Source organism: Cydia amplana, chromosome 3 (assembly GCF_948474715.1).
Source record: "Cydia amplana chromosome 3, ilCydAmpl1.1, whole genome shotgun sequence".
NCBI classification, from domain to species: domain Eukaryota; kingdom Metazoa; phylum Arthropoda; class Insecta; order Lepidoptera; family Tortricidae; genus Cydia; species Cydia amplana.
The window spans coordinates 12,128,092-12,141,358 of NC_086071.1; the positions used below are offsets into that span (position 1 = coordinate 12,128,092).

General features: G+C 35.8%; 1 protein-coding gene across 1 annotated transcript; it reads right to left on the bottom strand.

Moving 5' to 3' along the window:
* Positions 1–6,981: 6,981 nt before the first annotated feature.
* Positions 6,982–11,054, bottom strand: LOC134662684 (skin secretory protein xP2-like). Its single transcript, XM_063518956.1, has 5 exons — positions 11,049–11,054; positions 9,947–10,236; positions 8,563–8,600; positions 7,664–7,714; positions 6,982–7,137 (listed from the first exon to the last, which is right to left on the bottom strand). The coding sequence occupies exons 1-5, from the start codon at positions 11,052–11,054 to the stop codon at positions 7,127–7,129; spliced, it is 396 nt and encodes a 131-aa protein (XP_063375026.1). The 3' UTR covers positions 6,982–7,126.
* Between the last annotated feature and the right edge of the window lie 2,213 nt (positions 11,055–13,267).

The window sequence follows — 13,267 nt, forward strand, 5'->3', positions numbered from 1 at the left end:
TTCTACACAGCACAGAACTTGGCATCCATATAGATCTCAATTCTTTTGTCGGCGAGTCAACAACGACACATACTTATTCTTAATATTGAACTTGGCTCTCATTTCACATTTATGTTTTTGTTGGGATATCATTACTTTTTGTACAGAAATTACTATAGTATTCATCATGAAAGTAGTTTGCCTAAGCTGAAAAGGAGACCCTCGCTAACGCGCGGTTAATTGTCAAAAAGTTTCAGTTTTCACATTTTTTTCTTTTGTATACGCCTAATAGTCTACCTTCATGCCAAATATAAAGTTTGTAAGTGATCTAGAAGTGGGTTAGGTTTATGGTCTTATAAGTATTAATTTTTTTTCCATCTAAATATCAATAATTTCCAGTTTTCTGATTTTTCTCTCTATACGCACCTAATAGTCTACTTTCATGCCAAATATCAAGTTTCTGAGTCGTCTAGAAGTGGGTTAGGTTTATGGTCTATAAGTATCAATTATTATTTTTTTCATCGAAATATCAATAATTTGTAGTTTTCAGATTTTTCCCTCTATATGCACCTAATAGTCTACCTTGATGCCAAATATCAAGTTTCTAAGTCATCTAGAAGTGGGTTAGGTTTTTAGTCTATAAGTATTAATTATTATTTTTCCATCGTAATATCAATAATTTCCAGTTTTAAGATTTTTCCCTCTATATACACATAATAGTCTACCTTTATACCAAATTTCAAGTTTCTAGGTCATCTGGAAGTGGGTTAGGTTTTTGATCTATATGTCAGTCAGTCACAAAAATGCCGGTTTTTAAACGTTAATTTATCAATAACTGTTTGAGCTCTTTATGAAATTTTGTATTTTGTACAAGCTAAGGGACTTGAATACATATGCCAAATTTCATGTATGTAGGTTAAGTAGGTTTCAAGTTGTGAAGGGGTCAAATAATAATAATAATAATAATATGGCGGTGATCTTGGACACGGCGCGGATAGTCCGCCGGTTCCTCTCTCTGCGGCCCTGACCACCGGTAGCTTGGGCCCTGCCCCGCTGCCGGCGGCATTCTAGGTTAGGTTTTTTATAATGTGTTTATATGTATTTTTTATTGTTTTGTAAGTGTTTTTATATTTTACTTTTATATTCATATTATAAATAACCTAACGTAAGAGGAAAGATAAATAAATGAATAATAATAATATATTTTTATTCAAGCAACATGGCTCATAAGGCAGTGAAACATAAAAATTAAATTAAAATTACAATTAAAATTAAAATTAAAATACAAATTAAACTACAAAATTGCTTAGACACTAGTGCATGCAATATAATAATAAATTCACTATAACTATAACTACAATTTGTTTATTTATTACTGCGTGCGTGTATCAGGCAGCAGTTATTCAAATACAGGCAATCAATCCTGTTTGCAAACATTCTCAGAATGCTGTTGGAGCTGGCCCTCACTCTGCGCACAAGGGATGTAGCTCGTTTGCGCATGGTGGTGTAGAAGCAGTCTACTCGCGCCTCCGCGAACATCCCCGATGCACTACAGAATTTGGGCAGCCCCATCAGCACTCTGAAAGCGTTGTTATATTGAACACGCAGCGCGCTGCACCGTTTATGAGTATAATCAGCCCACAGGTTGCTTGTGTAGAAGGTCGTACAGTAAGCCCTAAAAAGGGTGACTTTTACATCTTTGGAGCAATGAGCAAACCTGCGAGCTAGCAAAAGTAGCTCAAAATGGTTCGTGTAATATTACACACGGTTGCTGCGTCGCAAGTTCCTTTTTCTTTGTACTTGGCTGGACACGCTACCGCGTGTCTAGATTATAACTACTTCAGTTACCTATCTAATAAATAACATTTCAAGTCACATTTGCACATATTACGGGCATCCGTCGCGTCGCGTGGCGTGTTAACATTTCATACACGTTTTATCATTACTTTCCATAAATAGCGACACCAACCGCCCACCCTCATTACACGATTTACACGTTCACTTTATTAAAAACAATGTTTGTCAAATATGGAACAAGTGTATTCAGTGATTTAAACTTTCACGATTTTTACACATTATTAAATTGTACAACGGGACTTAATCGCGTATCTAAGTTTTAAGATTTACCTCCGACGTTTTGAGGACGGCGTTGTCCCCGTGGTCTCGGAGAAGACTTCTGAGTCTCTTAATAAAGTGTATTCAGCATTAAGAATCATTTATTCTGTAAACATTTCCTTATTTCATTTGAATTTTTATCGTCTATCTGATTGGAGCAAATATGCTGTGTTTTCATGCTTTGCTTAAGCAATCGGTGTATTGCTAAAAAAAGCTCTTAATTTTTTTACAGGACAAGATAATTTTGATTTAAGTTAAAAAAGGTAGCGATGTCTAAATAATATAAACATAATTATTATTATTTTCATACTCATGATAAAAATCAATAGGTAGATCCGTTCGTCACTCCTAGAGGCCAATTCAAATTTGCATTCTAATGTCAAAAATGATGTCTTTTTATTAACATTTGCTCGTGCGTCTCGGTCGCGCCAATACATCTACGAACAAGTGCGAGCAAAATGCACGCGCGAGTAATATCAAAATTACATCATTTATTTTGATAACAAATGTATATTCGAATTAGACTCCTGATTCCTTCTTATCTATTCGAATTAGACCTTTAATTGGAACGCCGAAAGCCGACTCCTAATTTTTGGCTCATGTGTAATTAACACAGGGACGTGACACGCCACCTAACGACGAAGCGTTTCTTATGTATTCATCGTGTATGTCCAATCCGACTTATTATGCAGAAAAAGGGAAGGCGTTACTGTGATTTTCTTAACCTCGTATTCGTAATCTTAAAGAACATCGGCTCATCATGAGTGTGGCGTGCGTAGCTTGTGAGCATTAGACGATTTAAGTACGAGTACGACTTAATTGTTTTGCAAATTTGATAGCCAGTCGCGCGACTTTAGGATCTTAATAAAATTGGGATAAATATAATGATATTTTAATGTCTAACATAAGCGGATTGATTAGGGGTTAGAGTTAGACCGATTTAAGTTGGCAGCGATTTTGATAGCATAGGCTGTGTGTTATAAAAAAAAATGTTTATTTCAGACTTTTACATCCATAATGTTAGCTACTACTTACATCGAAAACTTAGAAACTAGATGTTAGTACCTACATACATATAAATACATAATTAAAAACAAAAACAGAATTAGAAACAAAAACAGAAAAAGGAGTCACCCAATATACATTTTATACCCTTCCCGTCACAATACTGACCCAATATTTTAACATTGGACAGTCAAGGCGTCCAGCTACCATCCTCAGCATAGTTCTATGAAATTATGACGTTTAAAATAACACTTGCACAGCCTATGCTATCAAAATCGCTGCCAACTTAGCTTGGTCTAACTCTATGGAGTTCGAAAGGGATTAGTGCGGTTTTGATATACTTAGCATCTCGGTAATAAATAAGAAACCAATGGCGAGCTTAGGACGATTTAAATTTTAATGCCGATTTGTTTTCGTTTTCCTGATTTGAAGAGCTCCTTATTCTGGGTGGAATAAATACGAAATCAAAACTTGGCCCATAAATATATAAGTACCTACCTATGTAATTTTCAGTTGAGTTAAGTATAGTACATTTGGTACATACCTAGGGAGGTGAATTCGTGAATGCGTAGGTGTTTGTATAAATATGCGATCTGGGGCTTTACGAATTACCGCCCGTGGTTTGTCTAAAGTGACGTCTTGACTTGGCCAGGAAGTGAGATTTTCTCCTCGTGTAGCGTAACGGTGACGTAAAATATATAACCATACGTATATGTGTAGGAAGGTATTCAAGTAGGTACCTTTCAATTTACCTCATTCTTGTCAACCTCTCCAACCCTTTTTAATTCGGGTAATTTACTTGAGTATGTTATTTACATTTTGTATGTACACCGCTGCTCCTATTCAATACCACTACGTGGCTGGTGTCCTCACGTGCCCTCAATGTGCGCGGGGGTTCACATCAAAGATCGACTACGTCAGCCGTTATTTCTTTTTAAATCTTGGCAAAAAAAAACAACCAATAAGTATAGTTCTTCATTTACAAATAAATTATGCGAGTTTTTTTCAACTTTTATGACAGACAAAAATTTATTTAACAAGAGCATTTTGATACTATTAACAAACGAAAAAGCTGACCCCTATAATGCAAGGAGGAATGAGGCAATTAAATCAGGTGCGAGAATTGTTCTACCCTTTAATTAAATTGAATGTGACTCGTTTATAAACCGTATCGCCATGGGGTTAAAAATTTAAGATAAGGTGAATAAGAGATTATTATGGACTTGTGGAGGTCATTACACTCTGAAGATTTCATTCCGAAATTTTAACCGTGGTACCTATGCTTTGTAAACAAAGTTTCGTGGTTATAATGAATTATTAATTTTCACCTCAGCAGCTCGAACAAGGGTACTTTGATTCTTAAATGCGATTTTGCTCACTGAGTGAGACAAAATGACATTCAAGTGACCTTTATAGTCAAATGTCATTTCAACATGCGGGGTCTAATAAAAGTTCGAAATACTTGGGTTCTATTATCTCTGTCCCTTTCACACTGTTAGCAAAAAGAAACAGACAAAAAAAAGTTAAAACGACATTCAACGGTATATTCACGGTTTATAATAGACCCCCGAAAAACTTCAGACCGCATCGTACCAAACCATGTACGAGTATGAATTCTTAATAATTAATAAAAATAAAGTTTAAGATTTGATAAAAACTGATAAAATACTATATTTTATAGGTATTTTATTGTACAATTAAAATAATGAACTCAAAAATACACAGATCATCACGCAAAATTAATTATTTTACTTTTAAGAATTTCTACCATAGTTGACAAATAGTACGTATCCGCAATTCGGACCGTATCTTACAAAGATTTTTTTACAAAAAAAAGGTTGTCGGTTGAAGTGTCAGTTAATGTTTGTTATTTCTATATTATTTTACTGGAATTTATTATTACGTTTTGTTTTTGTGTTCCATTGCGGTAATTAAACTTAATTGTTTGTATATCTTAAGAAAACATTAAGTGATGAAGAAGGATTACTTACGTTTTTCAAGTTGTCTAATAGGTATGTTCTCACTGCTCAGGTGAAAAATGTTGTGTACTACACGAGATCAAAGTTATTTACATCTCGTGCGCTTTTGAGTCCCTTACTACGCTCAAGATTCTAAATTAGATTCACTCGCTACGCTCATGAATCTATTATAGAATCTTTCGCTTGCACGGGACTCAAAATAAGCACTCGAAGAAATATCAAACTTTGATCATTTGTTGTACAAATAACTATTAATATACTTTTGCTTTTTATTAAGAGTTGTTTAAACGGCTTGAACGAGATTGTTTCAGTAACATTAGTAATTTGCAGACAGACACTATAACTTTAACACTAAAAATTTGCTCTATATCTAAGATTAAATAGTGGTATGTTACAAGATCCTTTGCGTTTGTATAAATTTAATTTATGAATTAAAAAATAATTTAATTTCTAAATTCAAGTACCTATCCAAAAATATTGTTCATTTACCACCTGGTGATTTAGCTATCTTGACCGGATCCGATTTAACATTTTTAACCAAAAATACCGCGTACACGTAATACCTAAACTTGTCTAGGTTATCCTCCAAAACGTTACGTTTTTGTTCCAAAAATCGTAAGATTTTACTCTAACAGCCATATTCAAACTTTAAGATATGTCAAATAATAAATATCCAAACGATATGGATTGGATATGTCAGTGTCAAACAAGTGTCAAAAGTGACGTTTCTTCAAACAAAAACGTCACTTGTCACACTTGTTTGACACTGACATATCTTGGCGATGTCTAATAGATATCTAATATATACCTATCTAGTTCAAAATCCGAATCGGGCCCTAAGTGTAAGGCCTGAGTGGACGCTCGAGTTGGGCGTGCAGCGGGGCGGGGTGTGCGGCGTGCATGTTAAACAAATGCAAACGTATAGTAGCGGCCTTAGTGCACGCTGCTCAAATTACTTGTGAGCCAGACGCCACGCTGCACGCCCCGCCGAACGCTCCGCTCCGAGCGTCCACTCAGGCCTTACACTAATATTCCTGCCTTCAAACTCACCTTCTATCCTATTTCCGTTAACCATCCATTAAGTAATAATGGCCATACAATTTAAACCGCAAACTTCAAATTACCCTTCGACTCACAATGTCCCAGAAAGGTTCTAAATTGTTCCTAAGAGTTCGGAACTGTTTGGGATTCCATCCTTGTAATAAGGTCTGAGATATTAGGGTCGCCCTCATAAGGGCCCTACTTAGAGTTTCGTCTAATTTATAAACCATTCGACCTGACCTCCAATAACAAAATAATCCTCGTAAGCTTTTTTCAATAATTGAACGGAATTGATAGGTTGATTAATTGAATAATTTAAGGAGCTTAAATCAAACCCCTATAAGCTTAAATAAAACGGCGCCCTTTAAGTAAAAGGTTGTGAATTAGATCTGGATTAGTTATGGTTTAGATCGAATTCGTAACTTTTATTAAAATCCGAATACGCCTGATTCTCTGTTTATAATTATGCTATTAGAAAAAAAGCGTATGATAAATGCACCGTCGATACACAAATGTTAACAAAAGGGAAACCATTGGCTTTAAAAAACTGAATATCACTTTTTGGGAATGAAAACCTGTATTCATTTTAATCCCAGTATTCAGAGGCATTATTACTTTTATATAAGTACCTAAGTACCTTATATTTTATATACATAGTACATATTTTTGTGCACGGTAGGTACAAAATTCTATGAATAAAATGTATGATTGTCCTTCGACTGGCATCATTAACTTATTTTAGTGACGAATCAGGTTTTGAATAATTATTAGTTTTTTATTAATTACCTAACTCTATTATTTTACTTTGTATAGTTATAATGACCACCAAGATAAAATAAAAAATCGAATTCATAATATTATTTATTTAATTATAGAAAATGTATTTACAAATGTCAATGATGTACGGACTGTACGGTAGAAAAGATCCTATCTTGTAATAAATACGTGTTTTGATAAAATCACTGTGTATGATGCATTTGATGTCATCGGATGCTAGCTGAGTTGCTTTAGGCGGATGCTGTAAACAAAAGTGGTTAGTTTACTTCATTAACTTCTTGCTTTGCATAGCTGATTGCTTTTGTTGGTCATAAAGAGATGCAGGTAACACAACTCGATAATAAACAAGAATCATTATCTTAACTCGTCCGATTTTACAGTTCGTGGACGAATAATATTTTCAAGTTGTCTTTTATGTAAAAACTAAATCGGGTTAGTTACATAATAATAAAATTAAACTAACTAAATCTTGTGTCGAAATCTTAACTAAAAGTTAACGGCAACTGTACCAACCTGCAGAAGTTGCCAATAACATGGCTCTTTTTATTTATTTGAAAGTTGCGACATTTTCAAGTTTATGTTTAATTACGCGATAAAGTCCCGATTTAGTTAAGTATGATAATCGTAAAAATAATGGTTAGCTAACAAACAAAAACAATAAACTGTGCTCATCAGATCAGATAAAAAGTGCAATACCAATTATACATTTACATCCCAGTCATTTGTATATGCCAGCTTATCGTATTTGTAGGACACTTCAAACTAACCTTCGACAGGTGCCGGCGCCGCTTCCGGCGCGGGAGCGGGCTCTGGGGCAGCTGAAAGAAATAATATGTATTTTTATGTGCTCGTAGTATATTGATTTATATTGATTCATTGTATGTTCGGCGGCTCGTTATTGGCTTATATAGAATGTAACAAAAATAGTGGGGATCCGTTTAAAGGCATTTTCGGTTTCGTGGTCCGATTAGGAAAAAGTAGAAGAAAACATTTTTGACTCGGATTTATTTTATTTTTATTTTATACAAATATAGCCAAAAAAAATTCGCGTCAAAAATAATCTTCTACTTTTTCCTAATCGGAACACGATACCGAACATGCGCTTAAACGGATCCTCACTGTTTTTGTTACAACCTCTAAAGAAGAGGTGCAAAATAATTCACTAAAACGCTGGTAAAACCATATTTTTCATTCCACCTAGCTAGAATAACATGTGGTTTTAAGTTTTAAGTTTACGACCTTTCTATTAAGTATTCACTGTTTAGATGATTACTAAATTGATATATGGAATATCAGTTCAATAGGAAACATTGAATTGATAGTCTATATCAACATACATAGGTAGTAATCATGCTTGGCAAACGTTAGTGGGAAAATCGTAGCCTATTGAGTAATATACTTCACGCTAGGAAATCTTTCCAGCAAGACGAATGCTCCAGCAGCGGCCAATCATTTGTCCGACGTAATTTTCGGGCGTATCAGAATGCGGGTATTTGTATCCCCAATGTTCTTAACTTTCCGGAGCAGAAAAGATGAATGTGAAGTGAACATTAAATCTGCATGGCCGAGGTACTGAGTTCTTGAAGGACAAATACAAATTATGACGACACAGTGTACTCTATTCTACACAAACGACAATTACAGACAAGTTCACGACATAAAGTACCTTCCGCAGGCGCAGCCTCTGGCGCTGGCGCATCCGCAGGAGCTCCTTTAAACAATTTTATATATGGGGCATTATCTATGAAAAGGGACCTTATTGTCCATGGCGCTTACGCCGCACAGCGTCGCGCGGCATTGTTTTTATATCGGAGCACAGTTAATAATGGCGTAAGCGCCCATCGACAATAAGGCCCCTTTTCATAGATAACGTCACATATTATGTTTTACACGAGGAAACAACTGCGGACTTCACGCTTTTCATGCCACCTACAACCGCCCAGAAAGTCAGGAGATACCGTGCTGACCGACTAAAGGATGACTCACGCTAGACCGGGCCGGGCTGACGTGTCGGCATTTTCTATGACGGTGATCACGTGATGCTTTCATAAAAAACGAAGTGCCGGAAACTCCGGCCCGGCCCCGGCCCGGTCTAGTGTGATAAGATAAAGATAAAGATTAGTTTATTCAAGTAGGCACGAGTCATCCTTAGCGTGATAATTTCTTGTTAAAATGATGAGAAGTGAAATAAGTAGGTAATGACGCTTTTATTGACTAGTTTTTACTGTTTTAGATACCGCTTGATAAAGAAAATAAGCATCTCTTTATCAACAGATTTTTATCACATGAATAACTACATAGGTACGTCATATACATACCTACATCGGGTTTCTCTTAGCATTTGTTGGCAGCGTAGTACCTACAGTTAAACGAATCAGTGCAAGCTTCATATTATGTACAAGGAAAATGACAATTTAGTTCCATAATGTTGACATGAACCTTGTCTGACCCTTGCAGCTTGCACCGATTCTTTGAACCTATAATAAAAGAGATAATAATCCTTCTATATTACCTTCTGCAGGTGGGGCAGGGGCGCCTTCTGCCGGTGGTGCGCCGTCTGCCGGTGGTGCGCCTTCCGCTGGCGGCGCTGTTTAAAACACAATGTAATAATTACCCAATACCATAGAGAAAAAAAAACACATAGATTGCTCACTCCATACATCAGTTTTGATACCAAAAAGACTATTAATTTCAGTGTCTACATCTAGCATCGAGTAGCGGAACTATCAGTACTGCTACATCTATTGTCAAGTAGCATTACTGATAGTTCTGCTACTCGATGCTAGATGCTAATAGTCTTTTTGGTATCAAAACTGATGTATGGAATGAGCACTCTTGTCTTACTATAGTTCTCTATGCCAATACTGTATATAGAATTTTACACATACGCATAGGCTCGTAATGAAACGAAGATACATTCGTATTTAAGTACGGTATGAGATTCATTCTTAGTGTGTAAATAGGTTAAAATAATATTTCTATGAATGCTTTGGTTTCAAGTTTTAAACCTGTTTGGTATTTCAGAATTATTTGTTAAAGAATTACCTGCTGGAGCTCCTTCTGCAGGTGGGGCACCTTCTGCTGGGGGCGCGGCGGGGGCGCCTTCTGCAGGTGGGGCGCCCTCTGCCGGAGGGGCACCTTCCGCAGGTGGGGCACCTTCTGCTGGAGGTGCTGCCGGGGCCCCTTCCGCCGGCGCTGCGGGGGCGCCGTCCGCTGGGGGGGCCCCTTCTGCTGGCGCTGCGGGTGCGCCGTCCGCTGGAGGTGCACCTTCAGCTGGGGGCCCACCCTCCGCTGCTGGAGCTGGAGCGCCCTCAGCCGGAGCTGCTGCGGCTTCTCCTTCCTAAGTATGACGTTTAAGTTGAGAAAAAGTTTGTCTCGTTTAATAAAACGCAAGAATTATAAGTAACCCACTCATTTAAGCAACAAGCTTTAAAGCGCACATCTAATTTAAGTAAGCCAATTCATCCATGGATTTCCATTGGAATTTGCTTAGCTGTATGAAACATTTTTCTAGCAATTTACTATTTGCTACTCCTAATAAACTCTTTCGTTTTTATGGAGCCTTATATGCATAAAGGACACATAAAGGACTACATATTATTTATATCGATGGATTTACCCAAAATTGGTGAGATAAAATTTAATAAAGCACGAGCGACACTGGCGGTGACGTCACGACGTTCACTTTATGATAATCACAAGCAATTTGGGAAGCTTTGGATGAAATTTCGCTCCAAGCTCAATGAGTGATTTAAATTGGTTTAGCATGCTCTTTCTCAAAGCAATGTATTGTAAATGTATTGTGGGATACTAGATTTGCAAAAGCAATTTACGTAATATACTTAGCTTGCATTGCATACTATTATTTACTATGTAATATTATTATTTTACCACTATGCAGCACATGTAAATTTCTGTAGAATCTGGCAATTAGATTCTGTATTATTGTGGATGTTTTTTATTTACTATTATAATATAGATAAACTAATTATTCTGGCATTAGACAATTTTAAAATGATTCCAGATTTAGCTAATTCTGGAGTCAATTTAAATTTGTCTAATGACATAATAATTCGTTTATCTGAATGAGTTCTATATGTATTAGCCTGCCCTAAGTTACTCGTATTTAAGTAAAATATTATATCTACATACTTCCATTTAATCTTATTTTTAAATAAATTTCAGCCATAAAAAAAATCGGTACTAGTTCAATGGGACTTTTCCATAAACAATAAAATTTACGTTTTAGTTTTGTGTACAGAAAATAAACCTGTGCTAGAGGTCAAAGCAACGGAAGGTCCATCTCTCAATTTCATTGAAAAACATCGGGAATATAAACTACATTCCATAGAAGAGACAAATGAAAAAAAAAGTAGTTTAGTAACTATACTAATAGTAATAATAGGTACAACAATAGTTAACAGGTGCTACTCAACGAAATCGAGAAACCCGGCTATAGCAAGAATTTACTAAATACAAACTTACCGAAATGTTCTTATTATACTTATTAAATACTCTCTAAAATTTTTATAATTTCTACGTTCTAGAAATCATAAAAAGTCTCTAATGCAATCCTTGTAATCAAAGAGTGCGTTTTTCCAGGTTCAACTTTTATTAGCCAAACTCTGTTGAGTTTACACTGATAAGTGCCACTATAGTTATTTGTACAACAAGAGATCAAAGTTTGATATTTCTTCGAGTGCTTATTTTGAGTCCCGTGCAAACGAAAGATTCTATAATAGATTCACGAGCGTAGCGAGTGAATCTAATTTAGGATCTTGAGCGTAGTAAGGGACTCATAAGCGCACGAGATGTAAATAACTTTGATCTCGTGTAGTACACAACATTTTTCACCTGAGCAGTGAGAACATACCTATTAGACAACTTGAAAAACGTAAGTAATCCTTCTTCATCACTTAATACCTGCACTCATGTTTTCTTAAGATATACAAACAATTAAGTTTAATTACCGCAATGGAACACAAAAACAAAACGTAATAATAAATTTCAGTAAAATAATATGGAAATAGCAAACATCAACTGACACTTCAATCGACAACTTTTTTTTTGTAAAAAAAATCTTTGTAAGATACGGTCCGAATTGCGGATATGTACTATTTGTCAACTGTGGTGCAAATTCTTAAAAGTAAAATAATTAATTTTGCGTGATGATCTGTGTATTTTTTGAGTTCATTATTTTAATTGTACAATAAAATACCTAAAATATAGTATTTTATCAGTTTTTATCAAATCTTAAACTTTATTTTTATTAATTAATTATTAAAAATTCATACTCGTACGTGGTTTGGAACGATGCGGTCTGAAGTTTTTCGGGGGTTTATTATAAACCGTGAATATACCGTTGAATGTCGTTTTAACTTTTTTTTGTCTGTTTCTTTTTGCTAACAGTGTGAAAGGGACAGAGATAATAGAACCCAAGTATTTCGAACTTGTATTAGACCCCGCATGTTGAAATGACATTTGACTATAAAGGTCACTTGAATGTCATTTTGTCTCACTCAGTGAGTGAGAACAGAGACACTCAGTGAGAAGTACCCTTGTTCGAGCTGCTGAGGTGAAAAGAACTTTTGCCGAGCTCTTCGGCTTACTTGTGATATCGATCAGCGTTTCGACGACATATACTTATCCACAAACAAATTAAGTCAGAAAAGAGTTTCTAGTTTTCAAAAAAGAGGTGGTTGGTGGGGATTCAGAACAATCCAATTATATTTACATATTTTGAGTTATATTATTTCCTGTCTCATGGTCTTCACCATTTACTTTTATAAGCTTGTAATAGTACATTACGATACAAGTGCGAAAAATAAGGAATTAAATTTAAATCGACACGAGGTAAACCAATGCTTTATAGTGTAACTATTATGCTGCCATAACTATTAAATTTAAAAACCCTCTACGCTATGTTCCAAATTTCATGCGAATAATGCCTTATATCATTTTGGAAAAGAGCTCTTTAAACTGCTAGATCGATTTTCATCAAATGTAGCTTCAGAACCATCGCAAGGAAACTCGATGTCACGTAAAAAAAAACCGCATCGAAATCGGTCCACCCGTAGCCCCTCTTTTTGCGTCGGGGGTTAAAAATGGAGCTCTGGCATGTGTCCACGGAGTTTTCTTAGATATGCGCAACTGCCGCTGAACACTAATCATTTATAAATCTTGGCGTCATACCAACAGTGCTAGTAAAGGTGCTAGCGCTAGCCAATTTTGTAGCACGTGGGGTAAAAGCCAGGTGGTCTTATCCGTACAACTGGGTCAGTATCTTTATACTTGAGTCAATGGCTTTGTGCTTTATAAAGTTTAATGTTTGTAGTCTCTATGAATTTAAGAGATTTATGAAACGTAATATA

What these genes read in the sequence shown, in the direction of transcription:
- LOC134662684 (XM_063518956.1), bottom strand. An exon ending in CCACCTGCAGAAGGAGCTCC is followed by an intron (nt 8,601 to 9,946) that starts AGCAGGTAATTC and finishes TAAAGGAGCTCC; the next exon opens with TGCGGATGCGCCAGCGCCAG. An exon ending in AGAGGCTGCGCCTGCGGAAG is followed by an intron (nt 7,715 to 8,562) that starts GTACTTTATGTC and finishes TATTTCTTTCAG; the next exon opens with CTGCCCCAGAGCCCGCTCCC.